The sequence below is a fragment of the Alternaria ethzedia genome (genome assembly GCF_023757985.1).
Source record: "Alternaria ethzedia strain BMP 0044 chromosome Unknown scaffold_30, whole genome shotgun sequence".
In the NCBI taxonomy this organism is placed as follows: domain Eukaryota; kingdom Fungi; phylum Ascomycota; class Dothideomycetes; order Pleosporales; family Pleosporaceae; genus Alternaria; species Alternaria ethzedia.
In genome coordinates, this window is record NW_026056223.1 from 174,864 (window position 1) to 199,676 (window position 24,813).

Consider the following 24,813-nt stretch of genomic DNA (forward strand, 5'->3'; position numbering starts at 1 on the left):
AACATATCACGAGTTTCAACGTCCAAATTCACAATAATCTTCGCATGTCGCAAGGATACTGTTCGCTTACTCATGCAACAGTCTCAAAGTAGAGGTCCTCCTCAATCTTTTCCACGTCCAAATACCCCAACCTCTCCATATCTACCTCCCACCTCTTCATCTTTTCTTCTCGCGTCCCAGCCAACAAATCCCCTTTCTTTCCGTACTGCCACCGTCTAAAGCCCGAAGGCCCACCAACTTGAGCCTTATACGTACGATCAGCCTTAAGCCCTTCCATACTGCGAACATATTCTTTCTCGTTGCCGAGTTCTTCCAAAGTACACTCGAACCGCCACGGTCTATTCGCTGAGATCTCGACATAGTCACCATCGTCCGGAAATACCGGATGGGGATCGTAATCGTAGCAGACGAAGACGGCACCCCATTCAACTTTCTCCCCGGTATCGTTGTCTCGGCAATCAATCAGTTGGTCGATGCAGTGCAGGTTTGCTCCGGTGCATAGTGTGGTGACTGAAAGTGGAGAGCGTGATTTATCGAACACGAAGGGCTCGTCGCTGTCGGTTGTGTATTCGATGATGAGGGTGAAGGGATCTGGACCGTTGAGGTAAGCTTTGCTGGGCATCTCCAGTCTGGCGAAAAGTTTGGGAGGCGCCGGGTCGTCGTGGACGGTGAAGTAGTATGTGCCCCCTCCCTCACGATGAACGGGCAGCTTCTGCGCTGATGGAGAGACCTCAGCTCCGCCTTCCAATCCATCGGTATAACACGCGAACACTTCGCCAGCTTTCTCAGCCAGCCGTAAACCGTACGTACGCCCGGGCTGCAAGACCTCTCTCCACAAAACATGTGTTGTTTCTGTCAACACACTAATCGATACTTCCCGATACTGTGGGAATGACGTTGAGAGTATGTTGTACTGGCCTTTCTTAGGTGACGTGAAAGATGGCAGCACGATAACACCTGCATCTTCCTTGCCAGATTGCACGAGTTCGAAAAGTCCAGATCGTAATGCCTGTAGGACAGTGTTTCGCCCCCTACCAACAACGGTGAGACCATTGCAAAATAGAGTAATCGGGCGCTCTGTCTCTGAAGTTGTAATTATGAGGTGGCCGAGGTCACGACGTTGTTTGCGGTTCAACTGGAATTTGTCGTTTGTGTCTAGCTCCTCCGCCTCAAAGCGGAGGGATAGGCCGTTGCTAGGTGTGTCTATACTTGTCATGATGAGCGCGCGCTTCGTGATGTGTGCAATGCAGGCCTGATCGATAATCGAGAGACAAACGTGTAACGATAACGAGAGTGATCATGAGGCTGACAACGAACTCCAAAAGATTTCTGACTAGAAGAAAATAATCGTGAATGCGGTGACGGTTGTTAAGGCTGTGCCGCATCCATGTTCTCATAATGATGTGACGTCATGTCAGAACTAGAGCCAGAAAGGACGGCCATCGATAAATGACTAATATGACCTGCCTCCACGGCATGAATGCCTACAAGAGCTGGAGATTAATGTTCTGATATATCTTCGAATATGCAACAGACTTTTTTTCACGGCGCGCTCATGCATACCGACACCCTCACATCCTCATTCGCCATTAATACTAAGGAGACCGTGACTATGTTCAGTCGGGATGGCAGAACTTCCCAATCTGAGCCAATATTTGTATCTAGCTAGATATGGGTACTGCGGTACCTCGACCGTCACAAGTGATGCAAACGCGTTTTGAATAGCGAGCCTGCGTATGATGAGACATTTCCGTTCGATCCCGTTTTCTGGCCTGTCGCGTATTATGTTGAATGACAGCGGGGGGGATGCTCGATTGTCCAAGATTCTCTATCCCAGAGGGACTGTAAAACCTCGATTCAAGGTGGGGCCGCGACTGTGCTCGGCATTTTCTCTGGTCTATTTCCCGTTTCAGCGCTTGTTCGATATCATCAACGCTGTTACCAGACAGTACGGCCTGAATGGTCTTCATCCATGACATGATTCGTAAGATTGTACTGATATGAGGATCAGCCCCGTACTGCAGAGACATGAGAATTATATCATGAGCAGTCTGGTGGTCGCGTAGACCTTGACTTATGCCGTGATCTATAGCGCAAAGAAGGGCTTTCCACACTGTGAGGCCGCTGCACGTCGTCATGTTCGGATCCAGCCCGTGTTCGAGAAAGATTCGGTACTGTGTGGTTCGCGTAGAGAGTGGAGCCAAGGTTATGCTGTGGCGTATCTCTTGACACACAACCTGGAGCCAACCATGGCGGATTGTATCCTTGTATATCATGGAAATGTCAGCGCCGGCTCGGAGGAACTCATGCAATAGTTCGTGCCGGATATTCAAAGAGGTCCCAGATATATGGTGAGAGGTCTGAGTTAGAATCTGCAGAAGGCTTTTTGTATTTGGATCCAATCCGTGTCTGAGGAGGCACTTGAAATATCTTAGAGCGTCTCGCAGGCTGCCTTCCGATTTGGAATCCATGCGATCCAGCATCTCGATCCAGTACTCAGTCGCCATGTTCACGTCGACGCCCGTTTCAAGGAACAATTCAATGACGGCCCAGCATTGCTCTTTGTGTTCCCCTTCTAATAGCATTGCTGCCTCGTCTACTAGAGTCATCCAGCTAGATGTACCATCTACAACGGCATTCGGGTCGGCACCCTGTTCAAACAGTGCTTTCACCAATGATGGTAATGGGGCATATCCAATGGCGCTCGGGGATGATGTGGCTGAAGAGACGTTGCCCGGAGTAGAAGTGCGATACTGTATAAACGCGACTGGTAGACAGGACTCGTATGTTTCGGCTGGATCGACTGGGCATGAAACTGCATGAGTTAGGATACGATTGAGATCCAATTCAGCACCGTCCCTGTCCATTCGATACTTCAAGTACTCTGTGTGCCCGATTGAAGCCGCGAATCGAAGGATGTAACAATTCAATCCGCATCTCGAGTGGAGCGGCCTCATGCGCTCATTTCCTAGCTCTGATTGGTTGATAACCTCATAGCAATGAGCTACATTGCCTGTCTCAAAAGCGCCCTTACTAGCCAATTCTATGGCCAGTCTGAAAGCTGACGGCGAGGGACGAGTTTCGATGAATTTCGATTCGGCGATCAGAGCGTGGCTTATGTTGGTGAAGACATTGAAGTTTTCGGGGGCCCAGGACTGAAGTTTGTCTCTCATACTTTTGCCAGCAAGGAAATCACTCAGAGTACGGTGCATAAAGTCGACTCGAGTATGAGCATTGATGACGCCCGTAGGAACAGCCTCCAAAAGACCCCGGAACCGCCCGGTAAGCCGCCTTTCGGTTTGGACGGCACGGTTCTGTATGTCGAAATCTTGCCATATCTTGCTGGGAATATTGAACCCGAAGGTAGGATTTCCTCGTTCCAGGAAGTAATGATGTATCAGCTTCAATTGGGAAGGGCTTCCCATAGCAGCGAGAAATGTACCGGCCATCCGACTTCGATATACTTCCTCGACTGAACATATTATTTGCTCGAAGAAGTGTTCCAGATCTGACGGTATTACTCGCAAGCGCTCTTGTAATATGGAAATTGGGTCATCGTTATCGATGCCGCTGCGGAGAGATTTGACCACCAAGCGGACCCAGAGGAAGACCCCTTGTGCACGGAGTGAAATATTCTGTATGAGATGCTCAAAGAGAGTCGGCTCATGTCTCATATGCGGACCATGAGATAGCAGGTTTTCCCGTGCGAACAATTCGATGTCGTGTCTTGTGAGATCTTGTACCAGAATAGATTTGGCGTTTTTGAAGGAATCTTCGAAAGGAAGCCACGGTCTACTGGAAAGACATAACTTGACGTTCGGAGCAGTGGAAAGGTTCTTTAATGTCTCAATCACTTCCCAACTGTCCCCATAATACTCGTCGAGGCCGTCTACATGGAAATAGAACTTGGTGATGACAGTATTTTGTGCTCGAAACAGGGCAAACGATCGTCGCAGCTCGGAAAGGGTCCATAACCTTGGCGCAGTGCTGCCATGAGACTGATACTGGGGTTGAGATTCAGCATTCCATCTTTCAGGGCAGAGTTCTGGAGCCAGCTCAGGGCATGCATGGAGTATGTGGTAAAGAAGTGTCTGGAGAAGTCCTTCCAGGGACTTCTGCATCTGTTGACCCGGTTTCCAAAAGTAGAAGCATGCTCTGACCAACGGAGCATTTCCAGACCATATGCGAAGATTTCGGATCGTCTCGTCGTTGTCGTACAGGTACTTCATCAAGGTTGACTTCCCAGAACCTGGTCTATTGTTCAGCAATCAGCTTGCTACACTGATAGCCACTACGACTTACCCGGCTTTCCCGTAATCCAGTATATTCCATTGTCACACTGAAGCCATTGCGCGAACCCTGTATCGACCCGTGGGCCAGATGCGTCATAGGCATATCCACTGTACATCCAGGCAAAGGTCTTTTGATGCGCATCTTTGATGGCGCTCTGTCGAATATGCATGCTTTCGTAGCGGAGACTTGCGATGATCATGTGAGATTGAGACACCTGATGAACCTTCGAAGAGAACCGAGAAAAGTCATCATGGAGTCTCTTCCAGAAGGCATTACCCTGAAGATCTGAGATGCGCCTCTGAGCAGCTTGAAGCTGATCATCCAGTCTCTGGATCTGTGCAGTGAACTTGTAGCTTGCCTGCATGTTCTGGTTTGTCCAGTCTCGTAACAGGGTCATGAGCTGGATTTGGTTGTCACTAGATGTTTAGTTGGTAAACATGCAAATGTAATGCTGCCAAGTGACCTTACTGTGTGCCAGAGACTAGGTGCATCGTTACCTGGTCTCTGAGCAGTTTCAACCGTGCCTTTAGTTCTTCGATGTGCGCTTTTCCCCACAGACCCTTCAAAGCTGTCCGAAAGCTCAGCCATCTCTTCGCAACTTTCCCAGAACTCGACACATGCTGTCTGTGCTGAAGTTCGGCAATTGCGTCTAGGAGTTCCCTGGCGACGAGATCGCAGCGGCGCGCAACGTCATCGAGTTGCGTAACTGAGCTGGTTGAATTGATTTTACTAGTGTAATGCCTTATGTCCTGGGATACGATGTTGAGGTCGACATGCTCGTTCAATACGCCCGATGCGGACTGGTGCAACTCCTTAGTTTTCGACAAGAGGGCGAAGCTGAAGGAAATGAATTGAATGATATTGCCGGCAAGACCAATTGCAGCAAGACTTTCCGCCATTCTAGTCCTAACTTTTCCGAATTGAATTATGAAACTGTGGCCGAGCGAGACACGGCCAACCTTGATCTTGTAGACTGAAGCGGTGCAGCGGCTAAGTAGTCCTTTGCTCCGCCATCATCAGGCTGAGGGCTGTGCTGATCTGTGGCGGCCCATGATTCGATGGACAACCACAGTGGTGGGACGTCATGCTGCGCGCAGTTCGATAAAGCAGAGAGATGGTTGCATGTAGCGTCATTCCGGTGAAATGTGGCGGATTTGGTGGGTGACGATTGGAAGTCAGGAGCTGTGGTGCTTGGCGATGGCCAGGTGCGCCTGCCACCCCAACGGCGAGGCACATTGCGAAAAGTAAGAACAAGACGGCACGTTCTCTGAGCCGGCGACACGCCCAGATTGAGTAGTTCATTATGTGCGCACGGCATCAAGCCATGGCCTAGACAAACAGTATACGAGACAGTCCATGCGATAAGCCAGTCTCATGTTCCCGTCGATGCGAATGTTTCTTCTTCCTATACTCTCCCCCTCAACCACTCGCCCGCCCGCTTAGCCATATTCCCAGCCTCCTGATTAAACCCTAGGAGATGGCCCAGCAGAAGGATGTCATGTGGTACATTCTCTTCAATATCCAACTGAAGATCATTACCCGCCTCCTTCATCTTCTCCGCCCACTCCACGATATCAAAGTATAGCACCTCTCCGCTGCCCGTGTTCACAAACATGGGCACCTCAGTCTTGAACGTCCGGTTCTTCTGCGACACATAAGGCTGCGACAGCACCTTGTCCCCACCCTCGCCCGCATACGCGGTTGTGCCCCACGCCGTGAAAGGTGGGGAGATGTAGTCTGTAGCGTAGTTGCGGTTGTCATGGACGTAGGAGCCGGAGGTATCGGCGGGGTTAGTCCACGGTGACCAGAGGAGCGCGGAGGAGGGGGCGGGTAGACCGAGTTCGGAGCCGTAGTCGGTGATGTAGCGGAGGAGCGCGATGGCGAGGTTGCCGCCTGCTGAGTCTCCAGAGAGGACAATGTTCTTCGGGGAGATATTGAGCTCGTTCAGCAGGTATAGGTATGATGTCAGGCTGTCTTGGAGGGCGGCGGGGAACGGGTTCGACGTCTTCGAGACGGGCAGGGTGGAGAGACGGTATTGCGGGCAGAATACGTGCGTGGCTGGTGTGTGTTTGAGGAGTTTCTTGGCCATTGGGCCACTGGCTGCTGTTCTTCCATCTCCTGGATAGAGTTAGCTTTCGAGGATCTCAACCATGGTAGAAGCTGTTTGCTTACCAGTGACGAAAGCTCCGCCGTGTATGTGAAGAACGACCTTGGTGTTCTTATCACTGCCCGTAGTCAATGGCGCAGGAAACCACGTCGCCCCGATTTCCACAGGCACAACATCCTTATTGCTTCTCAATGGCCCCTTGTATGCATCGTTCTTCGCCGGCTTGATGACTACGAAGCGCTCCTTCTCTTGCTCCGGTGTCAGGGGTAGCGGCGTAGGAACCTGCACCTTTGACACGTGCCATAGACCAGAGAAGAAGGCATGCACGGTGATAGCCTGTCGAAGAGTCCAGCTAGGATGCTGGCGACCGAGAACGAGGAACTTGATGAGGATGATAGGGAAGCGCACGAGCTCGAAGCCCAGGGCGCCCAGCCCATAGACGGCCTTTACGGGGTGTTGCGTGAGGTCCACCATTGCGCTCGTGGCAGCGTCGACAGAGATGAAGAGAGCTCCATTGCGGGACTAGGAACTTATAACGCGATGACGATGGTGTGCCGCTTGCCTGTGATTGTTGAGGGGCGGCTGGCTCTGAGGATCTGAGCCGAGGTCCTTGGCGCTGCTAGCTCACGATCTCCATAACTACCCCACATCTGCACCTCGACTTTTCCAACACTTTCCCCTATCGACTTAGGACAATCGCATCTTGGTACGCACCGCGTTCGGTCCGGCGACCTCGCAACCTGTTCTCGAGCACGCAACAACAATCCGATGTCACAGAGCTTACGTTCAGGCGACTTACGCGTCCCGGACGACTCTCCGGCGTGCTGGTCTAACTTCATACTCCCAGATCGCTTATAGACAGGCACACATGCTGGGGCACCCTGACGCTTGTCAGGCAGGAATCTAGAAGAGTTACCTCACCTCACTCACATGTACTGCGGTGACATCAATACGATCGATAAAACGCTGCTTTCCAGCCGACACGCAGTATCAGGCAATTGTCGACACTCTACTAGGTTGCTACGAGAAAGAGCTTGGGTCACGCTACGTCACGTTGCAGGTTCACTCGGGCAAGTCGCTCTTGTATTTTTTTCTTGATTGGGTATCTCAATCTCCTCTTTTCCTTTCCAACATCAGTAAGCCTTTCTTAGGCTCAATCCTTACCACCATCAGCCCATTGCTGTTACGTGAGGGACTCGTCTCTTTCATCTCAAGAGAAGCGCACCATTGACGGGTATCATGAACGCCTGCTCAAAATCGTGGCATTCACACTACCGAAGCCAAGTCAACAGGTAAGAATGCTAGTCGAACCAGACTCGCTTCTGGACCTATGGGTTATAACGGCGTTCTTTCTTCGGCACCGGAGGCATGTAAACTTCATCGGTGTCGTCCCGTTCGGGATTCTTTCCACGGGATTTCCTCACATAATACTTGATCAGCGCCAGTATATCCTCTCGCGTAGTGCAAGTGTCGCGACTGAGCTTTGTGTTCCGCCCTTGATCAATACGCTTCTGGATCCTTGCCTGTACTTCGTCCAGCTTCCCCTCGGTAAGCCCTGCTAGATCCAAAAGGAGGACCAGAAATTCCTCGCCCCATATCGTAATGTCAGCGGTGTGTTTATAGCTGAGGTTATTTGGAAGTGCTTGTTGCACGGAGCGTATGCCCCATAAACTGCAGATCTCGCTGATCACTTCGTCGATAACTGGTTCGGGGGTCGGAGACCGTGAACGTTGCGCGTCGGATGGGAGCTGCATGGTTGACGTCGATGGAGAGGGTCTTGGTTGCGGTTGCAATACCTTGCTTGGGCCGTAGAGAGTCGCCGGTTGGTGTAGAGAGACGTGATCGTATAGGAGCTCGCGGGATTATATGGTGTCGGGGAGAGACGTGTGACTGAACAAGGTCGCCATCCATCGGTATGAATGAGGAGTTACCACACAGAAGCTCACATCTCGACTTTCACCCGAATCAAAACGCCTGCGGTTTACCTCGCGCTCGCACTGGTGAAAGCGATAGCCTAGACGCATCGCGGGAATGGATGTCGTGCGATTTACGCTTTTCTGGAAGGAATTGGTATATACTGCGTACCCGATGCCATGCATTCGTCCCGGGTGATCAGTGTAGCAGTCGAAGGTCAATATATATGATATATTCAGGGTAAATCCTACAAGGGGCGAAGGCTGAGTTCTACACCCATCCGATTTGGTGGTGAGACGTCAGGTCGGACGATGTACATAAGTGAAAAAATTGTTTGATGTTTGTCTCTAAACAATGAATCATGAATGTTCCATCGATGTCCAATTTGGCTTGCTGTCAGGCGAGCTCTTTGCGCTCTTCACACCTTCAGTGCCAGGAGGCGTCGGAATCGAGTGGAAGCTGGAACAATCGACTGTGAATGCATACAGACAGATACAGCAATGTTTCGATTATTCGATCATTCTTGCCTCTTCATTGTGGGCAGATGACAGACCCGGAGGAGGAGGGAGAAATTTGCTTACTCAGCTCATTCTGCCAAGCCGAACACCGGCGTCTTTCCACTCAGAGCTCCCACCAACTTCAATCAAACCTTCGGGCTTCCATTCTACCACCGGCATCTCTCCACCGCCGAAGAAGGTACCCAAACTAGCGACGCTTCTTCTTTTCGCATTACAATCACTTGCGACTCCACGCGATCAAAATGCCAGGCTTCAGCTGTCAGTTGTCGCACCTGCCGGAAGCTGTCAAACATCGAAGGAACAACAATGCACATGCACGCTGATATCCGCCGAACAGTCTTCGCCAAAAACGTCGGACTAGTGCGCTCCTCGTACGATAAGCAAACGCAGAGAACAATGGGGACGTCGCATGCATAGCCTTGCTGGCCATCATGCCTCGGTTGAGGATGTTGCCCCTTTCCGGAAGTCAGGCGCGCGCGGTACCCCATTCAACGACCTTCATCGCATAATACACGATGGATCATTCTTGCGTAGTCGCAAACATACTGAAAAGGAACAACAATAAACACCCACGCCGTCCAGTCGTCGTTGTGGTGTTGAACAGATTGTGCTGTGTCTACTCGTAGACAGCTCCGCCAAATTACTGGGTACCTGTGTCCGTCGGCAATTCCGCCGAGAGAAGGCGAACCCAGATCACTCCATGTCGCGTGCACGACCCGGAGATTTTCAGGACCAATTGGCTAGAAGAAAATACCAATCATGCATGGGGTTCGTGATGCCAAAATTAGATGACAATCGGTCTAAGATCGTTTTCTAGACGAAGCTGTCCTTAGCTCTTCGGTGAGAGTAACCGCAACCCCACACCATCCTACATCGTATCCTGAACGCGAACTTAGTCGCTGGAACGGGCACTATGGCAGCCTTTCCCGTATGCGCATTGATCATGCGCCGTTTAAGAAGCCCCGTACCGATACCCTTTAATAGCATTGCGCATTCTAGAGGCCTTATATACCGCTGCTCGGCACAACGGTTTTCACCATTATCATTCGACATTCGTTTAGTCCTTCGTTAGAACATCCAAACATATTAATTATGAGGAGACACCAATTAATCAGCCTCGCGCTGCTTGCGCCGAGTTGTCAAGCATACGTCTGGCCCAGCAAGTACGACCAGCTCGATGACCTACTGTATCTGCAATCTGGGTACATCAGGAATGGAGAACTCTCAGATCGTACGTACCCATACTCCCTATTTTATCCCTCCTGCAACTTACACAACAACAGAGGTCCAGACCTGCTCATTCGGCGCTCGCCAACCAGGCATCCAAAAGGCCGCAGAATGGGTGCGAACGAACTTCCACGACGCCGTCACCCACGATGCCTCAACTGGGATCGGAGGCTTGGACGCCTCGATTCAATACGAACTCGATAGAACAGAGAATCTTGGTGCCGCGTTGAACAACACCTTATCCGATATGGCCAGTTCAGTCAACATCCGAAGCTCCGCAGCCGACGTTTTGGCCTTGTCATTGGTCATGTCTGTGGCTCGTTGCGCTGACATGCGCGTGCCTCTACGACTGGGCCGCAAGGACGCGGCAGAGGCTGGTATCAAAGGCGTACCGGAAGCGCACACCGACCTCGACACTACAAGGAAGAGATTTGAAACTGCCAGTTTGACAGAGAAGGAGATGATCACTTTGATTGCTTGTGGTCACAGCATCGGTGGTGTTCACTCAGTCGATCACCCGGAGATCGTCTCCGGTCCCGTTGCCGCCGAGAACAAGGCGACTTTCGATACAACCAGCGGAGAGATGGACAACGCTGTGGTAACGGAGTACCTCAACAACTCGACAGCGAACCCATTGGTCGTCAACGCCAACAACACGTTGAACTCCGACAAGCGCATCTTCCTTGCCGACGACAACGCGACTATGCGCAAGCTTGCAGACAAGGCCTACTTCAAGTCGCAGTGTGAAGCTGCATTCGAGAAACTTATCCACCTCGTGCCAGGAGATGTCACACTAACGGAGCCCATGGAGCCAGCCGATATCCGTCCTTACATCACAACATACCAACTCAAGGACGGAGCAGTCGAGTTAACAGGACGTCTTCGTGTCCGAACCACACCAGTCACCGGCCGCGACGGCAACACACTCACAGCTTCCCTCATCCCAGTCTCGCGCAACGGCAGCACGCCCGCCGAGATCGTCGCCAACCGCGCTACCTACAAGTTAGGAACGTCCTCTGGATACCTAGACGAAGTGTTCCAGTGGTTCGAATTCACCCAGACACTCAACGCCACCGATGCCTTCGACTCCTTCACCATCCGCGTCAACGACGAGACCTACGACAACGGCGGCACAGGCAGCTACCCCATCAACCCCGACGTCCTCTACCAAGAAGCGCAATCATGCACAGCCAAGGACACCACAACAGGCGAATGGAAGATGACCATCACCGCAGCCGTTTCCAAGGCCCTCCTCCAAACCGGTGCTACACCACAGCTCAACGTCTCGAAGAAGACCAAGGTCCAGGGCCTTGTTATTCCTCGTCTTACACCAACGATTGTCGAGATGAGCCCCGCGGGCAAGGAGACTGCGGAGTATGTGTATTACACTGCGACGACGGTTCTGAGTGAGAGGGGCCTTGATCCTACGTTTGATATTGAGGTTGGGGAGAGCAAGGTGGAGTTTATTAATGCGAATGCGCTTACGCAGCAGGAGTGTGCGGCTTTGTAGATACCCAGTAGTTAACGAACGTTTATACCATTTCACAGCTCGATCATTTAAACTGTCTTCACCTGATATCATGACCATAATCAGCAATGCGTGTCTCGTGCTGTGGAGAGGTTTAGCGCGCGATCACGGTGCTCAGTCGCATGCAATATAACACCAAACATCCTGCACTTGCCAGTATTTCGGGTGCACGATTTTCTTGAACATCTATGAGACCAAGCCGAGCTCTAAGTCTTCCCCGTCATCTACTAATACATCATCCCCACCGCCCACACCAGGAACGCCAAACCATGCAACCCAACCCTACAACTTCGAAGACAGCTTCCCGCTCTTTTGCGCCGTGTACGTGGCGATGAGATCCATCAACGCTGGGCTAAGCACATCATATGTCTGCAGACCCTCCTTCCTGAACTTCTCTCGCACGGCGTCCATCTCCTTTGGGTTGAAACCCTGCTCGATGATGCTGCTGACGAAGGCGGCGAACTGCGGCTCCTGCCATCCCTTCTTGTCACTGAGTTCAACGTGGACGAAGTCAAGGCCCTTGAATGGATGGTCGACGACGATGCGACCGAAGAGGTGGACGCCGCATTGCTTGCAGGCATTGCGCTGGATGGCCGCTGATTCGTCGATGATGTGCAGCTTGTCGCCGTTGGCAGTCACGGAGACGTTGTCTTTAGAGATAACGCCAACAACGGAGAAGAGCGCGCCCTTTGGCTTCCAGCATTTCGAGCAGCCGCAGGCGTGGTTGTGCGCGACGTTGCCAGCGAGGGTAACTTCGACCTTCTTGGTGGGGCAATGGCAGTAGAGCTTGCCGCCGGAGAAGTTGGGGTCGCCCTTCTTGATACCGTTGTCGATGGCGGGATGGATGGACGGCATTATGAACACTAATTTATCGATGATTTACTTGGAATAAGAGGTGGTTGTTTGAGGTTATCTGGAGGGTGACAAAGTCGCAGATACTCAGGTACCTAGGCGCACACTATATACGGGTCTGCGTTCCACATCGAGACTATCACCCCCTCACGGGACTGCGCAACCGATCAAGAAAGAACCGCCCTAATATGTGGTGCGACCGCACGCAATACTGATGGTATTGTGGACTTGAGGTGCGGAGCCGCATAACGTTGCCGCTTTAGGTCACTCGGCCCTTCCCCGCCTCGCGCTGGAGATTGCCGCGATACAGCTGCCTGCCCTTTGGAGGCGATGCAAATGTTCCTATTCACTGCATTTCGCAAACATGAAGAGACGATCTGTCACTGCAGCTTCGAGATGAGACCGACGCTTCGATGAGCATTGCATTCGGTGGTGGTGTTGCACGTGCGAAGTAGAGGATGCCTCGTATCGGCGCCCGGCAAGACCCTGACTATGTTCGCAGAGGGAAAACAGTAGCCAAGAGCGGTAGTCCGCCAAAAGAGCACATCCAAAAACACCACAGCTTGTACATCTGTCGATCCAACCCTCCATCCTGTATACCGACTGCTCGCATAGTCGTACCCACCAAAAGCCCACCAAGACAGACCGAAACTACCGCCGCCTCTCAGCGAGTACCCAAGAAGACTAGCGGTGCATAAAATGTCCAGAAAACGACGGCCACCACAACAGACCACAGCGCACGTCTTCTACCCAACTCAATTGGGATGGTACGCCGGCCACGGGCTCGATCGCCGGCTTCGTCGCGAAAGTCTTGGGCATGAATCGTTGTGCCGATGATACCAAGTGTGACCAGAAAGATCCATTGCCATGCTGCGTAGCTCATCGTAGTATCCGGGCCGAGGGCAATGCTCAGGGCGCCGCTGAAAGGGCAGATGAGGCCAAGAGCACAGATGGCATTGCGCGAGATGCCGCTGTAGTCGCTTCCGCCCATATCGTGGTACAAGGTGTTGAAGACAACCCATGCGACGTAGATTAGCACTACGTTGAACTGGTAACTGACAAGTGCAAGTGCCAGGTACGCAGCAATCATCAGGATTGTAGTCTGCGCTGTGTTGATCCTTCCTGTTGGGATTGGACGCCAGGGCTTGTTGATTGTGTCTTCTTGGAGCGAGGATTCATGACGCTGATTTTGCAGGCAGCATGGCAATAGCATCAGCCAAAGCCATGTCAACGTTGTTGGTACTCTTCGCAACACCGCGAGACCGTCTTGGGGTGGTAAATCCAAAGCTGGGCCGGATAGAGTGGCGAGCACGCCGAAAACTGCGGGAGGGATGACCACGTCTTTGAGGTTGTCGCACGTGAAGAGGACTAATGTGTGGGCATGGTACAGGATCTTCTTTGCGGCCGTCGATGAGTTTGCGACGAATTTGGATGTGGGATGATTGTCGATAGGCGTAGAGACATCTTTGCTCTCACCCATGTCTGACGACGTCCACTCCATGACAGACATGGTGTACACAGACTGAGTGGTACAAAGAAGTCGATGTTTGGAGTTCACCGAGGATGAGTTGCTGTGTATATGCCCTTGATAGCTTCCTTGTCCGTCTCTTATAGCACATCCGAGGGAACGCTGGCATATCTTATCACCCCAGGCCTGGATACAGCGTGCTATGCTCTCGCATGCCAAAATCAATACTGCTCATGCGTCCCACGTTTAGCGGAAAGATGAACGAGTGGTACGGTATCATTGGTACTTTCCATCACATCCTGCTTACATGCTTTATCTTGCTGTAAGCCCTGCTGTTAATGTACATCACTCTCCCTTTCCAGTTTCGAACATTGTCGTCGCATACTTGTTGCACGGTAAACCGGCATCCGGCGACGAACTTGTGGGAATTAAAGCTTTACGAGTGGTTGCCCAGGTGTTCATGTTGCGTCCCTGTTACGCCCGGCAGAGTGCATATAGATAGCTAAGCGACGCTGTGTGCCTTATTTGAGATCAACCTTCGGCTAGCAGGTGTAAAGACTGGGTTCCTGGCCATCGTGGGCCTGAGCTATGTAGCGCAACCCTGCGAAGATAAGGTATCTAATGGAAGATGTTGATTCGCATCTCGATGTGTGTCGCTGGTGTATAAGACGCATGTACGCGACATGCGCGCTGTGGGCTTTGCTCGTGAACTAGATCGATCCTTTTACTTCATACATTGGGTACGGGCTTCTTGGTGTTCAAGTAGAGCTCTGCTTGCAGCAGTGAGACCAATCGATGGCCCTGTGTTCCGGTAGGTGATTAGTGATCCAGACAATCCTTGTTGATGCTGGTGTTCAGCTTGGTCGACAGACGCTCCGTACCGCCCGCCCTCATCAAAGGCGCTGTCTTGTGTACACCACACCTCGATGCATTCTGTTCGTCATCTCTGGTGAAAATTGTCTTGGCTCCTTGACAAGTAGCATCGTTACGGCAAGATGCTAGGGCCGTGAGCCCCTGATGTTCAGCGAGATGTTGGAAGCGGCTGTTGGCAATTCAGAGGTGAGCGAAATATCGCAAAACTCTCTCTAAATGCTCTCCCGTTAGCTATCTGGACACTGCTACCAGAGCGGTATGTGCAATAGAGTTGCAGAGCCATAGTCCAGACGCGACAATGTGACTTGCTCATGCCGCGGAAGAATGCATCCGCGAAGGTAAGGAGTGCTAGCATAGTGCCGCGGCGTGCGCGCAAAGCCCCGACCCGTGACCTGCCATATGTGCTTCGCCGTTTTACCCTGTCGATAAGGATGCTTGTTTTACAGTCCAGTACCTTGCGGGCGCGTCGCAAAGAACGATGTTTTGATTGAGTCCTGAAGGGGGAAAACTGCAATGATGCGCGCGAGGACGGGGCCACCTTGGCAAAGCGGCACGGGCCTCAGCCGACGCGCCCATCCGAGGTCGCACCTGCCGTGTCTGCTCCCTCGCCCCACACAACTCATCTCTACATCAATCGTTCATTCGACTTGCATGGCTCCTTATGGCTGCTCCATTGGAATTCCATTGCCATTATGCTTCGGAAGCGTACGACAAGTTCATCGCGCGGGAGGCACCAATGTATCTTCGTCATCTGTCGGGAGCTGCGAACGTGGCCAGCGGCTATCAAATTACCAGAGCCGGGGAAGGGATCCTTTCAGTAGGATCGAGACCTCATTCAACGCGTACTAATGCACCACCGGAAGCTCGCTTTGGAGCCCTTCGCCCAATGTTAGCACATGCGGACTTTTTGCCTACTCACTCGTGCATGAGCGTACATTTGCGGTCAAGTTTCCACTGTAAAAGGGCCAGCTAACCACGTCCTTGATCCCATCTCAGCCTTTCCACCTATCTCTCGACCATGAAACTCATCGCGGCGATAGCATGTGGCACCGTTGCCGCCACCGTGAGGGTGTCGGCTCGAAACACGTTCGAAGCACCTAATTTCAATGTGACCGAAGCGCTCATCCAGAATGGAGTCAACGTTTCCGCAATACCTGAATTGGCGGGCCTGGCCATGCGATCGTCTCCAAGCGCCTGCTCCATCGCAGTAAGTTTTGACACTGTGCCTCACTGCAGCATGAGCTAACATCCGCGATAGTGTGGCTCGCTCGAAGTCGTTTTCGGTAAAGAAAAGACTGTCCGTGGTCAGAATGCCGCATACTGGTCGAACCAACAAGCCGTCGTTGTGCCGTATTGCACCTTTACTCCCAATACCACTCTTGAGGTGTCATCCTTGGTATTGATATCTCGCCTTACCCAGTGCCCCTTTGCGGTAAAGAGTGGTGGGCATGCCGCGTTTCCAGGTGCTTCCAGTATCCATGGAGGTATTACGGTTGACTTGAAAGACTTCACCGTGCGCAAGCTGTCTGCGGACCAGAAGACTGTTGCTATTGGGCCAGGTAACCGCTGGGTAGATGCATACCGGTATCTCACACCGTACAACTTGACGATAGTCGGTGGCCGAGTACGTTCATTCCGGACGCCAAGCTACTCTTCATGAAGTGCGCTTACATCTTCTAGGCCGCACGCGTCGGTGTTGGTGGTCTGACTCTAGGTGGAGGCATCAGCGACTTGACAAACGAATACGGTCTTGCCTGCGACAATGTCGCGTCCTACGAAGTCGTTACCGCGTCCGGCGTTATCGTCAACGCGTCTCCGAGTCGCTATCCCGATCTATACTGGGCCTTACGCGGTGGTGGAAACAACTTCGGCATTGTCACAACCTTCCACTTTAAGACTATCGTGCAACCACCCATGTGGGGTGGCATGCGTATCCACGACCCCAGCACCACTCCCGCATTGATCACTGCTTTTGAGAACGCCATCAACAATGCCGAAGCAGATACGAAGCTCGCACACGTTGTGTCATTTACAACATACGATACTTACCAGCTCGCATTTACCGAACTCGAATACCTCCTCCCGGTCGACCTCTCGCACCCTCCCGAAATCGCTAGGGAGTATCTCAGCATTCCATTCATGCAAGACAAGACGAGTAACAGTACTCTCGAAGATCTAACGCCACACCGAAGCGACGATATGCCATCTGGTTTTCGCACCTCCATGTGCTCTGCGTCATTCAAAGTGAGTGCCGAGCTCATTCAAAAAATGACCGACAGATTCTTTGAGGTGGCACCTGGTCTGCCTGCCGTCTCCGTGAACATTGCATTCCAAGCGTTTTCCAAGCCAGCGCTACAAGCGATGCAAAAGAAAGGTGGTAACGCCCTCGGGTTGTACCCCGAGAACGGCCCGTTCTTTCATGTCTTGGTGTATATGGCGTGGAACGAGTCTAGCGACGACACAACGATGATGAAGGCTGCCCAGTCCTATATTGAGACGTCCAAGGGTATGGCTAGGGAGTTAGGTGTCGATAATGAGTACTACTACATGCCGTACAGCAGCGGTCATGAACCTGTGGTTTCTGGGTATGGAAAGGAGAACATGGCGAGACTAAGGGCTATATCGCACAGGTATGACCCGATGCAAGTTTTCCAGAACCTGCAACCAGGTTACTTCAAGCTTGACGGGAAAGCACCGCTTGGTGCGAGTCTTTGAACAGCGCGCATGAAGCGAGCTGACAATGCTCTATATGTCTGGGTTCTGCGGCGTTTGCACGTGTGTGGCTGAGGCCATTCGGGTAGCTAACAACGGTGAAGCCCCAACACCGGCAGAATACCTTCATTCCTTGCGAAGATATTACGATGTGCGCCTGCCCCTCTGCGCTGGATACAACTTCGACTGTCTGTGGGAATCTGATTTGAATGCAAATTGAAAGTTCCCTGGAGAACATGCGGACAGGCCCGCCTGCCCGCAGACTGTGCCGCAATACTAAGACAGCGCTAGTGGCGGAGCACAGTGCTTAGCTGTCTTAGCCTAAAATCTGTGTCTCTTCGTATTACTATTGCCAATTTAATACCTCCCCTCAGCTACCAAAATCGTCATCGCGAGGATGAGATTACAAGGCACTCAACGCATCGATGCAGAAGTGGTAGCTCTCTGTTTGGAGACCAGGAATACGATCCCCCAGCAAGCTGCTAGGTATACAACGGCACCCGAACGCATGGGATGTACGTTGTCTTACCTCCGAGAAGCAATGCATCCCGCTCAGTGACGACATAGGCTGTTCCAATGATACGAGTGAACGTCAGACCTGCGACATGTGAGAAGAACTGCAGGACAACGGGCAGTAGGAGAGATCTATCGACGTCTCCATTTGGTACCAATAGAAGACTGCAGATGAAGTACCATCATGCTGACTGCTTAAGGTCGTCACTGCAATGTCATAAAGTAAACACAACTCAGCCTAAATGAAGTACCATCATGTTGACTGTTGGGGTCGTCGCTGCAAAGCAACAAATTAAACACAATTTACTTTGAACGAAAAGGTGTTGTGTGGGGCTACCTGTGCGACTGACTTGTCGCTTCAACATAATAACATGACGGCAATTGTCACTCTGAAAGATGTATAAAGTTCTTCGTTCGCCGTTGAGCTTTGGTTTCCACCACAAAAGATCAGAATCACTCCGCACACCAAAAGCCTCGTTATCATACCCACATTACTCCAACCACAATCTGAAATCCCAAAGTTACGATGTTGTCCTTGTCCTGGATCGCATGCCTCACCGTTCTCCTCCCCTTGGCTACCGCCGCGTGCTGCAACGGTGACGACGACGTCCGATGTGCGGATGGCACTCGAAGTACACCATGCTGCGGATACGGAAAATGCAACATATTCTGCTGCGCCTGCAAAGGCGGCTGTCGTCACAGGAAACGGGACCTCCCCGAGGCATTCGACCTGGCTGATCGTTCGGACGCTACCACGACGGCTTTCATGGAAGCTGATACGGAAGGTACGGGCAGTATCACTCTGGACCGCTATCTGGAGTATATGGCGGTCAAGGGAGATAGTGAGGTGTGGGTTAAGTGGTTTAACGAGTAAGTGTTAATATTCTTCTTATTGCTATTGGATGTGGCGTTGACTTGACAAAGGCATGACGCGAACAACGATGGTGTCATTACTGTCGACGAAGCTGCTTAAGACCATCCGCCATAGAAAACACGGTTCTGGTCAAGGATCAGGGGGGCTTGCGGAAGGATGCTGTGGGGTAAGCAGGGGATGGCGTGACTAGGAGACGCTCAGGTATACGCACTCCAAAGAGAAGCGTCCAACACTCACTTAGACAACATACATTCATACACACAATACATTCGTTCTTGCATCGTCGAGTTGAAACGTAATCAAAGACCTGGAAATGCGCGTCTAAGGGGTTCTGCCCGTTCATAGTGAGGACGTCTTGTAGACATGCACTTATTGCAACTACAACATCTCTTAGCGCCTCTGACACAACATGGTGCTAGGTTGGGGTGCAGCATCACAGCTTGCCATCATGCCGGCTGAATGCTGGACGTTAGATGCAGGTATTAATTGATCTTGCATGCCCAGTGGTGTCCTCTACGCCGTTTGCAGCGCCGCAAGTGGGATTGTATGAGCTTCGCGCATCGCACGCCAGGGTCGTCTCACGTAGCCTATGTCGTCACTAAGCGCAGTCATCTTTCTGTTACATCAAGCGTGGCGCCTCTCACATGTCAGGCACAGCAGTAAGGAATCGTAGACGTTCGAATCCGCATGGTGATCGAACAAGGACGAAAAGCTTTCTGCCCCAAGGTAGCATCCGCACGTTACCAACATCCGGATCAACACCAACGACAGCTTCGCAATCTGTCCACATCAGCATTCAAGTCAACCGCGCACATCATTCCCATCATCAATGTCTTCGTCGTCATTCCACCTCTCTTGTCTCAACCCCCAACCCCCCCAGCCCCATCCTCATACCACCCACGCATTCCACCCCAGCGACCGCAACCCAATAAACCGACCCTAACCACGCGTACCTGGCGCCTCCGCATCTCAGGAACCGAACCCATGTCTGGCAGAAAACCCTGTTGCGATTGGCCCAGCAAAATGTTTGATGTCGAAACAGACATGGAGGCGGCGCAGCATGCGGCGCCTGAACGTCGGGGGGCTATTTTTGCAATCGACGGGAGGAAGGAAGGAAGCGATGGCGCGATGGGATGGGGGCCATAAGGCTGGCGCTGGCGCGGCGGCGGTACCTGAGACTAGGCGGCAATACGAGACTTGGCCCCCAGGGAGGTCGGGAGGTCTTGAGATGGTTGTCGCATTTGCCGTTTTGCGATGGGGAGATGGGCGCGTCGGTCTTACGCATTACAAATGCGTGTCGGAGGGCGCCGGCTTCGTGTGTTTGCTATCGATTTCTCATCAGCCGTAGGATCAGGTGCGATGGTGTTCTGACCGGTGGTCATGCATCGAAGTAGTGGCTTGACGCCTTGGACGGCTATCTGATGGCTCAGCCCTGTGAACGCGGTGCTGCGCCTCACCCACCACCACCACCCACCGAACGACAGCTATCCGCAACACGCGGACATGCGACAAACCACCACGCATCGACCACCGAACACCTACCTCGACGACCGCGCCATTGCCCAATCACTTTCACTTTTTCTGCCAGTACCTGCGACCAGCGTAGCCCTGTCCAACTCAGCGACGTACCCATCAATACTCGGCTACTGCCCCATAGCAGGCGAAGATTGACCACCAAAGTCCACAGTTGGGCAGGGCCGCTATGACTCCTCGGGGGCAGGACCCCAGCAAGCGAGGTCGACACGTTGACATTTGCACCGGACTACATTAGAAAATACTAAAGTATTGGACTGTGGGGAAGCATATCGGATCGGGTGGTTGGGATGAGGTTGGGTTCGGACGAGGGAGAATATTGGCGCTGGCGGCTGTTCTGTGTGAGTCGACACGAACACGGGAATCCAGCTAGACACGTTGGCCAGCAAGACCAGCCTCGCCGGATGGGCAAAGGGCAGCTCCTGGTAAATGCGGGGGAGCTGGTGAGCTGGCAATACAGCTTGCGCACTGCTTTTGTCCTGAAACACTGACACGGGCAGCTCCGTCGATGCAGGAGAGTGATGATATGGTTGATTCGAGACCGGCGTGCTGTGGGTTTCGTGCAGGTACTCGTTCTGGTTGACCGGTGAGGCTGCAATGCATGCGCGCTGCACCTACTACGACGAAGACTAGAGGGTTAGCTGCATATTGACCGGTGACAATGGAGTCGCGGCCTGCTCCACTGGAGAATAAGAATATGCATATCATATGCAATCGACAATTATCCATGATGGAGTCGCGCATTCGTTGAACTGTCGTTGTTGTGCTCGTCTGGCCAGTTACGAGCTCATCCTGATTATAGACAAGGTGGGGCTGGGGGCTGGCTCGAGTGCGGCTTACCGGCATCACCCACGGTCTCTGGGGATGCGCAGTCGGGAACGTCCTTGATCAGAACAGATAGCTGCCGCGATATTGGGACAGTTGTCAATGCGCGATAAAGATGGAGAAGTGTTCTGGATTGTAGATGTCGCTATCAGGTCTGGCTAGTATGAGGGGTTGGCGGGGCCTTTTGGGCTGGACAGTGCGAAGTGCAGCTCATCAATTCCCATCTCTCCTGAGGTTTGCAGTCTACTCTTTCCACCATCGCTCGATGACAAACGTGTGCTGACGACATGTGACGTCCGATATTGGTAACTCGGTCGTTCTGCGGCGGACGCGCAATAACGTTCGTACATTCTCGTTCGATCTTCGTGTCGCGGGAAGAAGCGAGACAGTTGCTATTATCGTGAGGCTCCTACTATTGAGATCCTTCGAATTGTGGCAATATCGCCGTTGGATTCAGGGTTGTATTTTTGGTAGTGGCGAGAATTTCCATTGAGTTCTGGTTGTGGCAGACGGCGCTGAAGATCGAGCACAGCCGGCGAGGCCGCTGCCTATCTGCCGGCTGCCGTTCAGCGCAAGTACCCCGCAACACCACATTCCATCGCTACCAGCCATCCAGGCCACTCTTAGTAATCTCCTACCAAGGTAACCATCACAGTAGACGTATTCTCGAACAGCACCGATCACGGTACCTCCGCGACCTGCCCCCAACTTGGCAGACCCTTGACTCCCATCGTCCCGTGTGAGATTCCAAGATTCCTGCCTGGACCCTGACGTCTGCCATCATTTGCCCCGCATCGCAACCTTGGAATCCTCCCTGACGAAGATCAGAATTCTGCCGTCGTGAACCTTGACGATAAGACGTCATGGGCAAACGACCCCCAGCATCCCGACTGTCATCAGAAACATCCGACCAGGGCCCCAGTCCAGCTGACGATGATGTCGTCCTGGTTTCACTCCGGGGCTGAGGTCATGTATGTCAGAAAGTGGCTTTGTGGCTCAGTATTGCACTTTGAATTCAACCGAGACGGAATGACATCTTTGCGCAACCACGGAATAACACTAGCAGTTGCGCAAATGCAAGTCTCACTTTGACACTCCAGGAGGGTGTATCGAAACCCACTTACCTCGCCGGGGCGATAAGGAGGGTAGCTTGCGACGCCAGGCAGACATCAGGGTCCATTCGCACACACGCGCGGAAATCTTGGTTAGAGAGGGTGTTCACGCACTCGTATCCGGCGCCGGCGATCAATATATTCCTGGCCACATGATGCGTAACTTGGCTAGAAGATAAGACAAGGTGTTGCTGGCTGCCCTGGGGTCTGATTGGTCGTGTCTCAGGCGTAACAAAGGGAAGAGCCAGAGGGGAGCAGCCGAGGTGTGTGTCTTGTAGGAGTCATTGTTGGTTCGAGAGGTCTTGTGTGTGACTGTTTCAGAGTAGCGTGGTTCAGTGGGATTCTGTGTGTGTGGAGCAAGACTTGCGCTATCGGAGCGCATCTTGTAGTTGTCTGTCGCAAAGGTATTCTAGACTGTTGTAGAAATGATGTTAGTATTATTCTTGGGTAATGGGGCAAAGTCACTTCATGATGGCACAGTGATGTTGAGTGATGAGGAGATGTCTCCATTATTAGCTATCTAGCCAGACCCTCTAGTCTCAGTCCATTAACGTCATTCCTAGTTTCCTCCGCATCATCCAGGGTCCATTACCCTGGAGCGCATCATCCAGGGTCCATTACCCTGGAGCGCATCATCCATTCCCTCCTCAAACACCGCAAAGGTGGAGGCATGCAACTGTGATCCTTTGCAGGTATCATTCCACCGTCGTTCCTCCAGCACCCGATAGCATGTATAAGCAACGCATAAGCAAGGCGTGCGATGAAGCATGTATGAACGTGTGTTTGGCGGTGGCGCGCACCGGCGCGGAGCTTTTGCAGCGTCCGCCCGCGGATGTCGTCGTGGTGGGATCGGAGCGATTGACCGCGCGGCCGCTAGGCCTCGTAGCCGTAGATGGTATTGTGGGTATCGTATTACTCAATAAGTCGTAGTTCGTAAGGCGCAAAGAAAGTCTTCAAGTCATCATTCATCGGTAGTAGCCAGACGACCGGTGCTCGCGGATGTCGCGTGATGATGGCTCGCGGACCTCGACAGCGTAGTGCTTAGCAGCCCGGCGCTGCTTAGCCACTTCCTCCTCGTAGAGCGACCCGCGCTTGGAGTTGGGAGTGTTGCTGATCTCGGCGAGTGGACGCTTCGGCCGGCTGGTGGAGTGCTGTGGCCAGTCGACGATTTCGCTGTTGCGTCGTGATGATGACTTCTTGGTCTTTGGCTCTTGCTCAACCTTGACGGAGTGGCTTCGTCGGGGAGAGGCGGGTGCTGTGCGGGGGGCAACGTAGTAGCTGCGGTCCATGGAGACGAATGGCTTGCGGGATCGGTGACGGATGCTGCGCTCAATGGCCTTGAGGAGGCTGCAGACCTCGATGTAGCCGGCGGGGATCTCTACACGGACGAGCTTGTTGTCTTCCTCGACAGTTGAGTAGGTGGCTCCATCGGACTTCTGGTAGATGTAGCGAGCGACCTGTTGAGCGAGACTGTGGCCGACGTCGCAGAGCTGCTCGTGGTTGCGGTGGACTTCGTAGGGGTTGTGGCAGTAAGCACACTTCCTGGCGTGCATCTCGAAGTGGTAGGCGGCCCAGCTCTCAGCGGTGTTGACGGGGCGGGAGAAAGAGTCGACTGGGTCCTCGTAGAAGCCGACCACGCGCTCCTTCTTGGCCGTGGAAGGCCGCGAGTGAACGATGGTAGGCTGGTTTGTGCGTGCGGAAGGCATCTTGGGCGATGAAGGGGGTGAGTTCTTCAGGATGGACTTGGGGTAAGCCGTTGTGACGTTGTTGCCAAGGTACGGAATGGTAGCGAAGTCACTCCCGGGTGGGAGGGTGATATTGGTGTGGTGTTGTTGAGCGTTGGTTGACTTTGGTCGTTATGGGATGGCGAAGACTGGTTGTTATGTAGATAGCAGGTCGTCGTCGTCTGAAGTGAGTTGGTATGAATGGAGGGGCCATGGTGGGTGCGGGTGCCATGGAATATATGTCTTGTCTCTGTACAGAGGCCGCATGCCCAGGGTGTGGGTGGAAGCCTGAGCTAGGCCAGGGTTGCCTGCGCCCATCAGCAGGGCTAGGTTAGCTGCTCCTAGTGCCCAGACTGGGGGGGCCATGGCCGGCTAGCGAGGGCGGTGACTTGAAATGTTCCTCTCGATCCGTGCATGACGACGATGTCTTGGGAACCGCCGCTAGACGCATGTTTCGTCAGTCAGAGGGCCGCCAACGGCCGCTGCTCGAGGGCGCTGTCATTGGCGATTGTGAGCTGTCGCTGCGCGCACTGCTGTCGGAGAATGGGTCCAGCAGTGCCAGCACCCGCCGCACCGACTCCTGGCGCCCGTCAACGTGTCCAGTCGGGCAGAGAGAACACCTATGCTGTCTCTCCAACGAGGTCGGCCGCTTCCGTAGATGGGGTCTGATTATTCGACGCTGCGCCTCATGTCGCTGGCCGCGTTCGCAGGGTGTTGAGGGGTGGGCGGGTGGTCGCTGC

At 52.8% G+C, this 24,813-nt stretch overlaps 8 protein-coding genes across 8 annotated transcripts; 2 read left to right on the plus strand and 6 right to left on the minus strand.

Moving 5' to 3' along the window:
* Positions 1 to 70: 70 nt before the first annotated feature.
* On the minus strand, positions 71 to 1,216 carry J4E87_008907 (uncharacterized protein; the record flags this gene model as incomplete). Its single annotated transcript, XM_049380490.1, has 1 exon — positions 71 to 1,216. The coding sequence occupies one exon, from the start codon at positions 1,214 to 1,216 to the stop codon at positions 71 to 73; it is 1,146 nt and encodes a 381-aa protein (XP_049229765.1).
* A 3,012-nt stretch (positions 1,217 to 4,228) lies between these two features.
* Positions 4,229 to 5,192, minus strand: J4E87_008908 (uncharacterized protein; the record flags this gene model as incomplete). The annotated part of the gene is made up of 3 exons (XM_049380491.1): positions 4,229 to 4,254; positions 4,303 to 4,709; positions 4,762 to 5,192. 3 exons carry the CDS (start codon positions 5,190 to 5,192, stop codon positions 4,229 to 4,231), a joined length of 864 nt encoding a protein of 287 aa, XP_049229766.1.
* Positions 5,193 to 5,698: 506 nt separating this feature from the next.
* Positions 5,699 to 6,874, minus strand: J4E87_008909 (uncharacterized protein; the record flags this gene model as incomplete). The annotated part of the gene is made up of 2 exons (XM_049380492.1): positions 5,699 to 6,411; positions 6,466 to 6,874. The coding sequence occupies 2 exons, from the start codon at positions 6,872 to 6,874 to the stop codon at positions 5,699 to 5,701; spliced, it is 1,122 nt and encodes a 373-aa protein (XP_049229767.1).
* Positions 6,875 to 9,924: 3,050 nt separating this feature from the next.
* J4E87_008910 (uncharacterized protein) lies at positions 9,925 to 11,569 on the plus strand (the record flags this gene model as incomplete). Its single annotated transcript, XM_049380493.1, has 2 exons — positions 9,925 to 10,063; positions 10,116 to 11,569. The coding sequence occupies 2 exons, from the start codon at positions 9,925 to 9,927 to the stop codon at positions 11,567 to 11,569; spliced, it is 1,593 nt and encodes a 530-aa protein (XP_049229768.1).
* A 300-nt stretch (positions 11,570 to 11,869) lies between these two features.
* J4E87_008911 (uncharacterized protein) lies at positions 11,870 to 12,442 on the minus strand (the record flags this gene model as incomplete). Its single annotated transcript, XM_049380494.1, has 1 exon — positions 11,870 to 12,442. One exon carries the CDS (start codon positions 12,440 to 12,442, stop codon positions 11,870 to 11,872), a length of 573 nt encoding a protein of 190 aa, XP_049229769.1.
* Positions 12,443 to 13,103: 661 nt separating this feature from the next.
* Positions 13,104 to 13,949, minus strand: J4E87_008912 (uncharacterized protein; the record flags this gene model as incomplete). Its single annotated transcript, XM_049380495.1, has 1 exon — positions 13,104 to 13,949. One exon carries the CDS (start codon positions 13,947 to 13,949, stop codon positions 13,104 to 13,106), a length of 846 nt encoding a protein of 281 aa, XP_049229770.1.
* Positions 13,950 to 15,798: 1,849 nt separating this feature from the next.
* J4E87_008913 (uncharacterized protein) lies at positions 15,799 to 17,495 on the plus strand (the record flags this gene model as incomplete). The annotated part of the gene is made up of 3 exons (XM_049380496.1): positions 15,799 to 15,987; positions 16,039 to 16,404; positions 16,461 to 17,495. 3 exons carry the CDS (start codon positions 15,799 to 15,801, stop codon positions 17,493 to 17,495), a joined length of 1,590 nt encoding a protein of 529 aa, XP_049229771.1.
* Positions 17,496 to 23,314: 5,819 nt separating this feature from the next.
* On the minus strand, positions 23,315 to 24,055 carry J4E87_008914 (uncharacterized protein; the record flags this gene model as incomplete). The annotated part of the gene is made up of 1 exon (XM_049380497.1): positions 23,315 to 24,055. The coding sequence occupies one exon, from the start codon at positions 24,053 to 24,055 to the stop codon at positions 23,315 to 23,317; it is 741 nt and encodes a 246-aa protein (XP_049229772.1).
* Positions 24,056 to 24,813: the final 758 nt, after the last annotated feature.